The sequence below is a fragment of the Drosophila ananassae genome, chromosome XL (genome assembly GCF_017639315.1).
Source record: "Drosophila ananassae strain 14024-0371.13 chromosome XL, ASM1763931v2, whole genome shotgun sequence".
Classification (NCBI taxonomy): Eukaryota; Metazoa; Arthropoda; class Insecta; order Diptera; family Drosophilidae; genus Drosophila; species Drosophila ananassae.
In genome coordinates, this window is record NC_057931.1 from 14,965,395 (window position 1) to 14,981,493 (window position 16,099).

A 16,099-nucleotide genomic window follows, 5' to 3' on the forward strand; every position below is an offset into this window, starting at 1 on the left:
TGCCAGCATGGCTTCATGAAGCGCCGCTCCACCACTACCAACTTATTGGAGGTAACATATTTTTTCACGGATGGGTTCCGGAATGGCTTACAAACAGGCGTCATTTACACTGACTTCAGTGAAGCATTTGACTCTGTTAACCATTCGCTTCTTATAAGTAAACTCAGTCTCAGTACACCGAGATCACATTGAATCTGTACAAAAAAACTTCCTTACTTTTGCTCTTAGGGGTCTTAATTGGGATGCAAATCTTTACCTCCCCTCTTATCATAGTAGACTTTTACTAATAAACTTACCATCATTAACAAATCGTAGAACGATGCTGGGTGTCATGTTTCTATATAATCTTATTTATGGAAATATAGACAGCCAGCATCTAATAACACGCTTAAATTTTAACATTCCTAGTAGAAAGACCAAAAACTTTCGTCCTCTACTCCTCAGCCATTGTAGTTCGACATATGCCTAACACGATCCGTTTAGGGTATTATGTTCGGACTACAATGGTCTCTACCACATCTTGTCACTTTGCTCTACTAACAATCTTAAATCGCTTATATTAACCGCCTTATCTGTGCAAAACTCTTCCTTGTGATATCTTTCTCCTAATCCTCGCCTTTCTATCTCGGATCTATTCCCGCGATGCGAGCCGTACTTTACGCGGCAGCGTCCCTCGGTCGGTTGGACGGGAGGTGGGCTGTACGTATGCAGTGGGAACCGCGCAAAAAAAAAAAAATAATAACATGGCATTTGCCAAAAACTTTGTTAAATCGGAATTGTATAAATAAAGATCTAATAGCAGAAGGAAACAATATAATAAAAGCATTCAACTGTTCTATGCAAATAGAAGATGTAATAATAACAAATACTATACTTGATTACACCCGAACTATTTATGTAAACAACAACATAACTAAACTCGAACCTTTATCCTATATCGTAGCTAAAGAAATATTCCAAAACCACTCAAAACAATATTTTACAACCCAAACAATTTTATTAATACTATTTGCAATAATAATTATTATTGTAATCATATATTTGATATATAAATTTAAGAACATCCCAAGAAGGATAATAATTAATTATAAAAAACAAAAGATTATAAGTTCCGAAGAAGAAACTAAAAGTTCAGAAAATAAAGAACAGGACCTACAGTTATACCCCAAACTTACCGCCTGAGGACAGGCCAAATTCTTAAGGATGGGGAAGTAACGTATCAACAAAATTTCTTTAAGTGTATATCAGTAAATTTTGTAAACCGAAGCTGAATCCTTTTGTATTGAAATTCGTAATCCAGCTGCAAACAGCTTTAAAGTAAAAACAAAAGAAATAGTAAATAATAAATGTATAATAGGTCTCTTAAGACAAACAAATACAGAATGTAAATATACAAAAATTAATTAGGTGTTACTCCAATGAGTTTCGTGTTAAAACTGTTTTTATTTCATACAATTTTCTTACAAGAAAGATACATCTTAAATCTTAAATCTTAAATCTAAGAATCTTAAAGAAAGAATCTTAAATCTATTTAAAACTACTTATCAACGGACTGCACGCTGACATGCTATGTGACCCTTTTCTGCTTCAAGTTGTGACGAACACCGTGTAGTGGATACCGATTGGTTGCATACTCTGCCTACGGGAACGGCCTAGCTCAGAGAAGAGGCAAGGGGGTCGGTTACTTCCTAATCAGCATCACCGCCACACAATAAAAATTTGTAGACAGAGTTAGGAAGGGGGTTACAGTCCTTTGGAAGGATACGAAGTCGAGACAGGAAACCTTGCTATTGAAGAACTAAGATGATGAGGTTCTTCTGCTTGGCCCGCCCTACCTGTAAAGAATCAACGTCGAATTGTTGCTGCCCGTAACCATTTATATTGAAATCGTTCAGCTCAGGTGCCCATAAAAATTATAAATTTACCTCATTTCAAATATCAAAATTCATTACAAAAACATAATTGCTTCTTCTTCAGCCTGCATGCTTAACCTAAACCCTTACTCCTAATTGTTCCTAATTCTACAAAATGAGTTTAATACAGCTGAATTAATAAATTTAAATGTAATATAAAAATGTGTAGATAAAGAAATATATAATCTATCTAATAAAGAAGGTAGAACGTCTAACCAATCGTTTGGATAGGGACTGACTATTCATACGTTTTCCTATAGAGGCACTGTTACATGATCAAGTCACAATGTTTACTCACGCAACCATATCTCGAAGTCCGCAGGCCTGAAGACAAGAGCGCTGGATGTTTTGGGTGAACGGGTTAAATGCGAATTAAATTATGCAGTTTTGATGTTCATGTTGCCAAAATCTTATCAATGCTCTACAGGAAAAGAAGATGAGTCTAAAAAATAAGAATTAGATTCTACTTAATAATACGCTAATCCTGGCACTGTTTGTTGCGCTGCTGCTCTCAGTTCCGATGCTGCTCTCAGTCCCACTGGTGTACCGTGTTCGGTACTATCCCAATTTCCACGTTGGTGATATCCACTATATAATTTGCGTTGTAGACAACTTTTCACTTTGGCGTTTTGATCGCAAAAGAACAAGCCAATTAGGAGGAAATTCGGTTGTCAAAATTGTCAGATAGACAGGGTTGCCAGATTGTTCGCCTTAACAGCTTTAAAGGGCTGTAACAGCGATATATTATCGACTTATTTTATTCGACTATTAACTATCGTCTACTGACTATCGACTACAGTTTGTTTACATTAGAGTTTATCTTCTCTATTTATTTTTCGTAGTGAAAAATAATAATATTCGTACCCTCACACCACAGGTTTTATCGACCTGATAATAGAAGGAGATGAAAGCTGGAAAAGGGTACTTCACCAAAGGTCTTTGGCATGAAAAACTCCTAACTCCTTTCCATTGTTGTCTTCGAGCAGATATAACAACTGCCCTCTCTTCTCCTTTATTCTGGCCTTGATTCCCACGAGTGACAATTTTGCGTTTATATGCTTAGCCTGGTTGCTTTAAAGAAAATTTATTTTTATGACTTCCTGACCCACTTCGAATGTTCGATGTCGAGCACGTAAGTCGTAGTTGTTTCGGTTTTTCTCGTAAGCTTTTGTCAATCTCTTCACGATTTTAGCTCGTATTCTCGTAAACTCGTCTGCTCTATACACCTTGGCGGATCCATCTGACAACATCTGGATATTTCTCAACAACTTATAATCTTTTCCATGAGAGCATGTGCTGGCCAAAGATTACATAGTAGGGGGATTCTCCAATGGATTGGTGAATATTATTTCTCAAGGCAGAATTAATTTTTCCTATATACAAGTCCCACAACCTTTGATCTAACCGAATATATGATCGTAGGGCTGCATTGATCGACCGGTTGACGCGCTCCGCGTTGGATTGCGGAGAGTAAGCACCAGTGAAAATATGTTGGATTCCATGCTTGGATGTAAAGGCTGCGAAGTCCTGGCTTTTAAACTGAGTGCCATTATCACTAACCAAAACCTCAGGAGTTCCTAAACATACAAAAATCTCATCTTCTAAATAAACTATCACTACCTTGGATGTGAACTTTTTTACTGGCCTTACCCAGGTAAATTTGGAGAAATGATCTAGGAGAATTAATATGCCTATATTTCCGTTCCGGCTTGTTGGGAATGGACCGACGAAGTCAATATAGATCCGCTGAAATGGTCTTTCACTTGTGGCTTGCACACCCATCGGCGGTCGAAGACGTTGTGTCGGATGTTTACAGGTTTTGCAAGTATCGCACTGCGCTATATAATTGCGCACATCTATCACCATATTTGGCCAATAGAGATTTCTCCGAATTCGCTCGAGACATTTGGCCACCCCACCATGCGGCGATGTTGATTTGTCATGGGCGGACTGAATTACGCTTGCTCTCAATTCGCGTGGAACTAGAAGTTTGTAATTTGCATCGTCAACTTCTTGATTTCCGCTAGCAAAGCCTGCTCGATAATATATATAGATATCCATGACTCGAAATCCTGGTACACTGAATTTTTGGACACGGTCCCTTAGCTGACCGTATTCCTCCGATTCAAATGCATCCGACTGCAAGTCAATCTCTGGAAATACGTCTACTTCTATCGCCAGTATCTCGGTTGGTTTCTCGAACGATCGTGATAGGGCGTCCGGTACGACGTTTTGACTCCCGTTTCGATGTTCGATTTTAAACACAAAGCCTTGTAGCTTAATTGCCCACCGGGCAAGTCTTCCGCTGAGTTCAGTATTAGTCATCAGCCATCGCAGGGCTGAATGATCGGTAACAACTGTAAAATTATGCCCTTCTACATACATGCGAAACTTCTTGATGGCAAACACCACGGCCAGACACTCTAATTCGGTAGCCGTATAGTTACGTTGAGCTCAATTTTTGGGACATGTATGTGATTGGACGTTCGTTGCTTAATTCATCGCATTGTGCTAGTACTCCTCCAACTCCGCACATTGATGCATCACATTGGATTATAAATGGCTTGTCGTAATCAGGATGAATAAGGAAAGGAGCAGCACAAAGCTTAGATTTGACTTCGTCAAAAGCTTTCTGAGCGTCCTCGTTCCAGCTAAAGATCTTTTCGCGAAGTAAATCAGTAAGTGGGGCTGTTATTGTTGAATAATGGGATATGAATCGACGGTACCAGCCGCTCATACCGAGAAAACGTCTCAGTTGCTGTTGGGTTTTGGGGATAGGAAACTGAGATACCGCACTGACCTTTTCTGGGTTCACTTTCAGTGTTCCTTCACCCACTACACAACCTAGGTATTCTACTTTTCGTAGGCAAAATTGGCTCTTCTTAATATTGATTGTAAGGCCTGCGCGGCGTAATCGCGTTGCCACCTCTGATAGGTGCTTTAAATGCTCGTCGAAACTTGGTGACATGATAAGGAGGTCGTCCGAATAGACGAACACGTGAGATTTCATTTCAGATTTCATTCAAACGACACATTGTCTGAGGAGCGTTGCACAGTCCGAAAGGCATATGTCTAAATTGGTATAATGGCCTATTCGGGACGGTGAATGCCGTTTTAGGTCGGGACTGTGGGTCTAAATTGATTTGCCAAAAGGCATCTTTCAAATCAATTTTTGAAATGCAATGAACTGGGGGAAGACGGCTTAACAATCCTTCTAGATTCGGAATCGGATATGAGTCTTTTATCGTGACCTCGTTTACCTTTCTAGAATCGAAACTAAACCTGACTTTATCGGGCTTGACTATTAATACAATCGGAGATGACCATGATGATGCGGGGGCTTCTTCAATTACTCCTAATTTAATCATCCTGTCGATTTTAGCGCACAGAAGCTTTTCACGCGCTGGTGATAACGGGTAATGACTTTGTTTGATTGGTTTGGCATTGCCGGTATCAATCGAGTGTTCGATTAAGTTCGTAATGCCACGACCATCTCTGTCAGATGACGGAAAGAAATCTATTACACCTTTGAGTCTGGATCGATCCACAGGTGATAACTTAAGTTTGGAAGAATCTTCTTCAAAGTTTAATTCATTTACTTGGTTTCCTAAAGTAACAGAGACTCCAAATATTTCCAAGAAGTATATTCCACAAATAACATCGAGTGTGATCGATGGTACTATTAAGAACTCAACTTCGGCCTCAATGTTGTTATATTTAATCTTAATTGTGATCGTACTGAGGGTGGGTTGTTTCGTTCCATCTGCGGTTCGTACGTGGCCGTGAGCCTTATTGTATTTATGTTTTTCTGAAACAATATTTTTAGCTAACACTCCGCTCCGCTAAGTACGGTTTATTGAACACGACTAGATTTGCGAACGGACGGATGTCATTGCGTACTTTGCTAATTGCTGATATTACGCAACTATTGTAGCCATGTTTTGATCTACAGAATTCTCGAAGTCGTTCTGCTGCGCGACTTTTGTTTGTCCTACAACTATCGTTTGTAAATATTCTTCGTTTGATTTCATTGTATTTTCTTAACCGAACATGATATGCAGACATCGGAATTTGCATATTTGCATATTTTTAACGGTTTAAGTTATTTGAATTCTGAAAACACCAAAATTCATTTCAATGAATAGATAGTTAGAAACGATAGGCATATTTTTTTTTTCGTGCATATTTGCATAAAATGCATATGCAAAAAATATGCAAAATATATGCAAAATATGCTAAATTCATGCAAAATACATACATGATTAAAATCAAAATTTTAAATAAAAGCTATTCGTGGAGACATAATTGATTTTTATTTATGGTAATTTGTTTTGCAGTAGAAAATAATAATTTTTTCTAGGAAGCTACTTGTAAAGCTTTGGCGTTTTTCACCACAATTCCATTGCTCTTGACAATGGAAGGCCCCTCGCTTCCAAGGAAGTTATTATTTCGGCAATTCTATTAAAATTCGATTTTATAAATTTAAAATCCCGATGTAGTTGGGGATTTCTAATCTGGTATTTGTTGGCCTGTTTATTTTTTAAAAAAATTGGATGAATGGATATTTGATGCTTTTGACCTGTTATGAAAAGCAGTAGCAATGTGCTGCTGCAATTATAAAAAATTAGAATGATACCAAGCTTTAAGACTAAATATCACCTTTTTTTAACATATTTTACAAAATACACTATTTCCAATTACTTCAAAACTATTCTCGGGAAGGCTGTTAAACCATTTTCCCATTAAATTTTTTTTGGGAAAATTTATTTTTGGCATGGCTTGTTACGTTACTTAAATATCAGCTTGAACTCGTTTTTTAAAACCACAAGTTAACACGTAAATCATTTAGACCACAAAGATTGAAAATTTTTAGCTCTGAGATTGTTGAAGAACTCTTCATGACGGTGACAGTGCTTGCGTAAAGCAGCTATAGTTGGGGTTTCTATATGTAGAAGGTCGTGTCCTAGGTCAGATCTTAGTTTGTTTCTTATTGTCTGAGCCAACTCTGAGTCTGAAATGGGTTCAGATAGCGCATCGGCGATGGCTAGGATGGAGTCAAAAAAATCGTTGAAACATTCACTATTTCCCTGCCTTCATCTACGCATCGCGGCTCGAATGTCCTGATCCGATCGTTGGTCTTTAAATCGTTCCCTTAACCGAGAACAAAGTAATCGCCAATTCATCTCTTCTGAACTCCAATGGCATCGCCAAAAGAAGGTTAGAGCTGGGCCTACAAACAAAAGATCAAAGTTCCCATTTAATTTCTTATGGTGAGCCGGAAAATTGTAGCTTCCAGTGAACAATTAAACTTGAAATCTGGTCAGGTATTTTTTTTTTTTTTCATACTTTTATCTATTATTTGTTGGATCTTCTCTTATTAAGAGACTAACAAAAATTTTAAAATCTTAATCTAATACATAATTAGTTTATCTTTGTAAACATCTATACTATGGGGCCTCCGATGTCAACGGGCTGGAAGGTCATTTTTTCTTAATCGGGATTGTTCACTAACTTGGTTTAGCGATCTGGCTAGAGGATTTTGGTGCGTGGAGAGTTTCCTTTTGTATTTTTCCTGGAGTTGAGAAATTTCGACTTTGACGAGAGGTAAACCTAGGTCTCTATGGATGTCTTCATTGCAAATATACCATGGAGCTCCTGTGATGGTTCGAGCACTTTAGACTGTGCCCTTTGGATAACGTCTATATTGCTACTGCTTGCATTGCCCCAATGTTCGGAGCCATACTTCCAGATAGGCTTTATGACTGAATTGTAGAGTAGTACTTTATATTCCAGTCGAAGTGGGGAACGAGGATTGATAAGCCAGTGCAGTCCTCTGGATTAATGTTTTAATTGGTCCCGTTTCGCTTCAATAAGTTTTTTCCATCCAGGTGCCTGTCCAGGTGGACGCCGAGATATGTGACCTCATTCACAGAGGGGACTATGGTATTGTTTAGAGTTGGAGCGGAGCAGTTTTGTCTGTTGAGAGTAAAGGTAATGTGTTTAGATTTTTCAGCGTTTATCTTTATACGCCAATCCGCCATCCACTTTTCTATTAGTGCAAGGTGAGAGGAGAGGCTTCTGGATGCCTCTAGCGGGCATTTAGATCTTTTTAGTATGGCTGTATTATCGGCAAATGTTGACATAGTTAAACGCTGGTCTGTTGGGATATCTGCTGTATATAGAAGATATAGGGTGGGGCCGAGGACGCTTCCTTGGGGTACGCCCGCCTTAATTTCGAACTCTTCTGTTGTAAAGTTTTTTTGTTTTACAGTGAAAACTCGATTAAGCAGGTATGTTTTGAGCAGCTCATGACAGTTTTGTGGGAGTAATAGTTTTATTTTATACATAAGTCCTTGCAGCCAGACTCGGTCAAATGCCTGGGATGTGTCCAGAAATATAGCAGAACAGTATTCTCGCTGCTCATAGGCGGTTCGAATTTCAGATGTGATACGGTTCACCTGCTCTATGGAGCCATGCTTTTCTCGGAAGCCAAATTGATGTTCAAGAAGTTTCTCAAAAAGCTTTGATAAGCATGAAAGTAGACTTATTGGTCTATATGAAGAGGCCAAAGCTTTGTCTTTCCCTGGTTTCGGTATCATTATTATAATGGATTTTTTCATTGTTAGGGGAAGTGGCCAAGCTTTGTAATAGAGTTAAATAGAATTTTTATATAATTGATGGCGCATGCAGGGAGCTCCCTAATCATTTTCGGCGCAATGAGGTCATACCCTGGAGACTTATTTGGCTTGAGGTGCTCTTTGATGACCTTAGTAATTTCAGTTGTTTGAAATTCTATAGCTGGAATTGGATCTGGAATTGGTAGCTCTGGAAGAATGAAAGGAGAGGCTGCTTGATTTGGAGTAAAAACTTTACAAAGGTGACTAGCGATGGCGCTTGCTTTTTCTTCATAGCTGCGCGCCCAAGATTCATCTGGTTTTCGAAGGGGCATATCTGCTTCTATGGGCGTCTTTAAGTTAGGATGGGCTTTCCATAGAGGACACCTGGTACTTTTTGGGGAAAGCTGTTCTATGTATGATTTTTCAGCAAGTTCTTCTCTGCTCCGTAGGACCTTTGTGAGCCTTCGTGTCGCTGTTTTTAGCCTTTCCTTTGAAGAAGGGGATCTGTGTGAATGCCATTCACGGCGGAGATTTCCCGGGCTAGATTTTCCATATAGGAATTTGTGGCGGAATAAGGAGGTTTTTATGTGGTCGCTGGAGTCGAGAGCTTTGCTGCTGAGGTCATCAAGTCTTCCAGGTGGTTGACTGCATCTTAAATGTCCTTGCTACAGTTAATTGACGGTCTTATGTTTATGTGAGAGCTTATGTACAAAAGCCAGTTTGTCCTTTTTGATGTGAGATAAATTTGATTATTTTGTAATTCGGCATGTTGAAATAGGTGAAGAAGGATAACTGAATGGTCAGACGATAGGTCATCCAAAGGTTCAGCTCGAATGATGCTTCGTGGAATTTTTCTAGTGATCGCTAGAAAAATTCTTCCGTGGGTCCGCTGGTCAGTATGTAGGCTTTCCCGGTGATAGAAAGTCTAGTTTATTTCCTGGCTGTATCAAAGCGTTGTATAGTTGTCTATCCTTTGGGTTGGTTAGGCGAGAACCCCAGTGAGGGTGCTTGGCATTGTAGTCGCCGAAATCGTTGAAATCGTTCAGCTCAGGTGCATGCTTAACCTAAACCTAATTCTACAAAATGAGTTTAATACAGCTTAATTAATAAATTTAAATGTAATATAAAAATATGTAGATAAAGAAATATATAATCTATCTAATAAAGAAGGTAGAACGTCTAACCAATCGTTTGGATAGGGACTGACTATTCATACGTTTTCCTATAGAGGCACTGTTACATGATCAAGTCACAATGTTTACTCACGCAACCATCTCTCGAAGTCCGCAGGCCTGAAGACGAGAGCGCTGGATGTTTTAGGTGAACGGGTTAAATGCGAATTAAATTATGCAGTTTTGATGTTCATGTTGCCAAAATCTTATCAATGCTCTACAGGAAAAGAAGACGAGTCTAAAAAATAAGAATTAGATTCTACTTAATAATACGCTAATCCTGGCACTGTTTGTTGCGCTTTCCTCCTGGTTGTTGTTGTTATTGTTGAGTCGCCACTATGGACGAGATGTCTACCGCAGCGATCGTCGGGCTAACCATAACCTCGGAAAGTGAGGTCCACGCTCCACGTAGGCTTTTGGTGAGCGCTACGTAAACGATCGGGGGGGTTTTTCTTACACTTCCTAGAACACTTTTATTATTATTCTACTTAGCGACGTATTGGTCGGCTCACCTGGAGTCTTTTTCCGCCACAACTACAACACACGTGTGGCGGCGAACGGCTGGGCACATCCACGGCCAACGTTCCGATGCTGCTCTCAGTCCCACTGGTGTACCGTGTTCGGTACTATCCCAATTTCCACGTTGGTGATATCCACTATATAATTTGCGTTGTAGACAACTTTTCACTTTGGCGTTTTGATCGCAAAATAACAAGCCAATTAAGAGGAAATTCGGTTGTCAAAATTGTCAGATAGTCAGGGTTGCCAAATTGTTCGCCTTAACAGCTTTAAAAGGCTGTAACAGCGATCTGTTATCGACTTATTTTATTCGACTATTAACTATCGTTACATTAGAGTTTATCTTCTCTATTTATTTTTCGTAGTGAAAAATAATAATATACGTACAAAGTGCACCACATAAATATTTGTTTAGACTGCAGAAGATCGTTTTCAAACCATGCTGTTAATCATTTATTCCCATGGGTACGATCTCTTGACATTTTATGTTTGGAATTCGTATCGGTTTCAATGCTTGAACAGAAGTCGTTCAGCGTAATAATATACGCAAATAAATAACACAGTGTTACAAAAATGACAAAAGTGAATGAACTTTTGAAGTGACATAGTAGGAATTGTTCATTGGGTCGAGTATATCACAAAACCATTTTTGAAATATTTCTAACACCCTCAAAATCTTGATTTATGGTTAAAAAACCGTTTTTCGGGACTTGTTTGCGCTTAAAAATTCCAGAACGCGTTTTTTTCAACCGATTTGAAAAGTTTTGGTGTTTTTTAATAGTGAAATGTTGTAGCTTTTGAAAAAAATATACATCTTCGATTTTGTTAAACCAAAAGAACAAAATTTTTACACCTGAAACTGAAGTTTTCGACTTTTGTTCGTGTTTTTCGGATTTTGATGCCAGTTTTTCGGTACAACTTACAAAAATTCTGTCATTCTGTCAAGTTATAACGCTTTTCCCAAAAAAAGTCAATTCAACCTTGCGTGCGCTCCGGAGTAACAATGTGTATAAGAATAAGAGTATATTGCTTTCTTCTGACAAAAATTCTGTCATTTATGCCACATATTAATATTGTCTCATTAATAATGAATAAAACGAGACAAATTTCATTAAAAAATAATAAAAATTGTTGAAGTTATAACGCTTTTCCCAAAAAAAGTCAATAAAACCATGGGAGCACTATAAGAAGAAGAGCATATTCCTGTCTTCTACACACAGGTACTCCGGAGCGCACGCAAGGTTGAATTGACTTTTTTTGGGAAAAGCGTTATAACTTCACCAATTTTCATGACTTTTTGATGAAATTTGTCTCGTTTTATTCAGTATTAATAAGACAACATTGCTATGTGTCAAAAATGACAGAATTTTTGTAAGTTGTACCGAAAAACTGGCATCAAAATCCGAAAAAACACGAACAAAAGTCGAAAACTTCAGTTTCAGGTGTAAAAATTTTGTTCTTTTGGTTTAACAAAATCGAAGATGTATATTTTTTTCAAAAGCTACAACATTTCACTATTAAAAAACACCAAAACTTTTCAAATCGGTTGAAAAAAACGCGTTCTGGAATTTTTAAGCGCAAACAAGTCCCGAAAAACGGTTTTTTAACCATAAATCAAGATTTTGAGGGTGTTAGAAATATTTCAAAAATGGTTTTGTGATATACTCGACCCAATGAACAATTCCTACTATGTCACTTCAAAAGTTCAGAATCACTGTTACACTGTGTAATTAGTAAAAAATAAAATTTTGACTCTGTGAAAATTTCTTCCTCTGTAAATTACAAATAAAATAATGATAACGCATCCCACGTCCACCATATCCAATATCAATTTTGGTGAGAAATAAAATAAATATTAACAAATTTTTACATTTTGACATTTTATTTAGCAAATATGAAACAACACGTATGATTATTAAAAATATGAAACCGAACACGTTTCGTGTTAGAATGTTTTAAAATGTATATTTTTGTGAGGCATCATTCACTGCCCTATTGATTTATGCTGGTATTATTTTAAAAGTGTTTTTTTTAGTTATAAAAGATTTATTTATAAATTGTTCTTCACACAAGTTGACCGATCTGAGAGAGGAGTTATAGATTAAATCAAATCTACGCCAAAAAATATACAATATACAGTTGCACGTAGGCAATCATACAATATTTAATGATATTTCCAATAAAGGTAAAATATTAATTAATTAATTGTGCCAAATTACTTATTATTGCTAATTGCTTATTGATGTTACTTAAATTAGTAGAAATTATTACTATTTAGAAAATCCAGGAAACTTAAAACTTTTTCGCTAAGCTTACACTTCGTCTAAATGGATTCCAAGGACTGGACGAAGCCACGCCAACAAATTTAGAAGTCATCGAAGTCTTAGGATCGAGTTTGTGATTGGTACCTCTTGCAATGGAAGTGGAAGTGTCCAATATAAGTTCTGCAGTTATTGTTGGTATTGCGTCGCTCGTTGACAACGGCTAAAAGAAGAAAAATGTAGGCGCACACCTCATATATTAAAAGACTTCATGCTGCAAATAAAAAGAACGGATAGCTAACATCGGGCGGAGCCGAAGTTTATATACCCTTGCAGTTGAGTCGCAGTCCGCGAGGTGGCGCCACGCATCTTATATTATTAGATATATAGCGGATCGCATATAGTCGGCCGATCTTTATGAAATTTGGCATATTTAATTATTGTGCCCAAAGAGGAATCCATTGAAAGAGGAATCCCATCCTTCTAACTTGAAAAACAACCAAGTAATGGCATTTCCGATCAATTAGTTATATAGCAGCTAAAGGATATAGAAAGCCGCTCCTTACGAAATTTGGCAGATCGTAAAGGTTTTCCCAAATTAGAATGCATAGAAAGTCCCATTTTTCTAACTTGAAAAACAACGAAGTTATGGCATTTCCGATCAATCAGTTATATGGCAACTATAAGATATAGTCGACCAATCTCGGCCGTTCCGACTTATATACTGCCTGCAAAGAAAAGAAGGGTGTGTGCAAAGCAAAGTATTTCAACTTCGGCTCCGCCCAAAGTTATATTTCCTTTCTTCGTTTTTAATTAAGAAGTTAAAGGAAGGTGGGTTTGGCGGCTTAAAAAAAATCTTTTTTTTTTTTATTATACCCTTGCAGAAGGTTTTATAATTTTGGTCAAAAATGTGCAACGCAGTGAAGGAGATATCTCCGACCCTATAAAGTATATATATTCTTGATCAGGATCACCTCCTGAGTCGATATGAGCATGTCCGTCTGTCTGTCTGTCTGTTTCTACGCAAACTAGTCTCTCTGTTTTAAAGCTATCGAGTTGAAACTTTGCACACCCTTCTTTTCTTTGCAGGCAGTATATAAGTCGGAACGGCCGGAATCGGCCGACTATATCCTATATCTATATCGGAAATGCTATAACTTCGTTGTTTTTCAAGTTAGAAGGATTGGACTTTCTATGGACTCTAATTTTGGCGTATACGATCTGCCAAATTTTATAAGGATCGGCCGTCTATATCCTATAGCTGCCATATGACTGACTGATAGGAAATGCCAAACCTTCGTTGTTTTTCAATGGATTAATAACAATAATAATTAAATATGCCAAATTTCATAAGGATCGGCCGACTATATGCGATCCGCTATATATATAATAATATAAGATGCGTGGCGCCACCTAGCGGACTGCGACTCACTGCAAGGGTATATAAACTTCGGCTCCGCCCGAAGATAGCTTTCCTTTCTTGTTTTTTTATAAAATTCTACAGAATCTTGAGAATATTCTCCCAAATTTTCAAGTCGATTCGAATAAAAGTTTCGGAGATACAGCCATGAAAAGGTGGACGCTCGAGGTCAGGTATAGGCAGAGCGCCAACTTTAAGCGCGTTTTTCTCAAAACTGTGTCTTCCATGTCGGTTGCCAGAATTTCTCGGAAACTACTCAACCAATCTTGATAAAATTTTGCACAGGCCTTCAAGATACAATTAGCTAGAACTCGAACGAAGGATTTTTTATACCCTTGCAGAGGGTATTATAATTTTGGTCAAAAGTGTGCAACGCAGTGAAGGAGACATCTCCGACCCTATAAAGTATATATATTCTTGATCAGGATCACCTCCTGAGTCGATATGAGCATGTTCGTTTGTCCGTCTGTCCGTTTCTACGCAAATTAGTCTCTCAGTTTTAAAGCTATCGAGTTTGCACACATCCTTCTTTCCTTTGCAGGCAAGATATATAAGTCGGAATATATAAGTCGGAACGGCCGGGATCGGTCGACTATATCCTATAGCTGCCATATAACTGATTGTTTGGAAATGCCATAACTTCGTGTTTTTTAAGTTAGAGAGTTGAGACTTTCCACACATGTTGACCAAAATATATTTGACCAAAATATCTGGTGTACAAATATTCATAAGGATCGGCCGACTATATCCTATAGCTGTCATAGAACGATCGAAATTGGCATAACTTTGGTGTTTTTTAAGTTAGAAAAATGGGATTTGGTGCAGATTCTATTTTAGGAAAAACAATTTGATTTGTCGAATTTCATAAGGATAAGGATCGGCCAACAATGCCAAGATGCGTGGCGCCACCTAGCGGACTGCGACTCAACTGCAAGGGTATATAAACTTCGGGTCCGAATGAAGTTAGCTTTCGTTTCTTGTTTTTCGTTGAAAACAATTATTTAAAAAAAAAATGTTTAAAAATTTTCAACAAAATTTTAATTTTTTTGCAAAATTTCCCAAAAATCCAATTTTTACTTAATTTTTTTTCCTTCGTTCAGTTCCTAGTTTTAGGTCTGTACTAAAGGCAAATATTTAGTTATTTCATTTCAGATGATTCTGATTTTTTTCTGAAAATTTCGCAAATTCTTCTTTAAATATGTATATTTAAGAAACTTAAAAATTTAATAAAAATGTTTCATTCTTTATATAAAAACAAAATTTTTGAAAATAGTCAACTTTTTGGCCGCGCAAACCCACCTAACCCCTTAAAAAAAGTCCATGTATCCAATTTGCACGTTTGTGCTTTTTCCTGGTTTTTCCCGAATATTAGTACTTTTTCCAAAGGCCTTTAGTTTTAATGGCCGTGTGCTTAGGGTCTCCATCTTGTTGAAAAATGATTTCTTCATTGGGGTAAGTACATTTGTTCCCGAAGTCTGGTAAATTTGTCTCCAAAATATTAGTATAATGCTCCTTTTTCATGATACCATCTATTTTCACCACAAACAAGCCTGTAAGTGAGTGGACAGCATGCAGAGCAATGAATTGAATTATTAGCAATGAAAAAAATGCAATGAAGTTGTTGTTGGATTAACAGAAGGAAAAAAATTAAAAATGTTTAGTGTAATACGTCAGGGAGCAACAGAGTATAGAGTATCCAAACTTATACAGGTCCATAAGCTGTGAGTAATTACAAAAAACAAAAATAAATGAACACCGTATGATAAGTATTGGCCTAAACACCTCTGATCTATATTTTGAAAGCAGTAATTAAAGTATGGGTGGAAAAGAAAAGTACCGGGTTATGATGCCGGGAAGTCGGGAAGTTTCTTGTCTTTTTTACTGGCATCGCGAAACAACTGCCATCTATTACTACCTTAAATTGTTTCTTTAGTAGCATACTCTCAACTTACTCAGAGCATCCACCACAGCTAAGCATCTAATCCATGTGCCCTGATTTTTTCGAAGCATTCGTTTTGCGACTCATATATTCTACCATAATAATCCTTGCTCATTCAATTCTATGACTGTTTTCAAAATGTCGCTTTTAGTGACTTGGTTGCCAATGAACAGTTCTTGATTAAATTATTTTCTTTAGATTGTTTAATTAGATTAAGGTAACTAGATAAAGGTAAATTTATAGAAATTCAAAAATTGT

General features: G+C 37.4%; 1 protein-coding gene across 5 annotated transcripts in view; it reads right to left on the reverse strand.

The window, feature by feature from the left end:
- Positions 1-12,348: 12,348 nt before the first annotated feature.
- LOC6502899 (rhophilin-2) overlaps positions 12,349-16,099 on the reverse strand; it is a 115,381-nt gene continuing 111,630 nt past the window's right edge. For 4 of the 5 annotated variants that reach the window (XM_001963598.4, XM_014905761.3, XM_014905762.3 and 1 more), the window contains one exon: positions 12,349-12,705. In XM_001963598.4, coding sequence (XP_001963634.2) covers positions 12,514-12,705 — 192 coding nt within the window. In that variant the 3' untranslated portion in view covers positions 12,349-12,513. Of the gene's footprint in view, positions 12,706-15,224; positions 15,453-16,099 lie in introns of those variants that run through there. The other variant, XM_044717170.1, reaches the window with a different exon arrangement.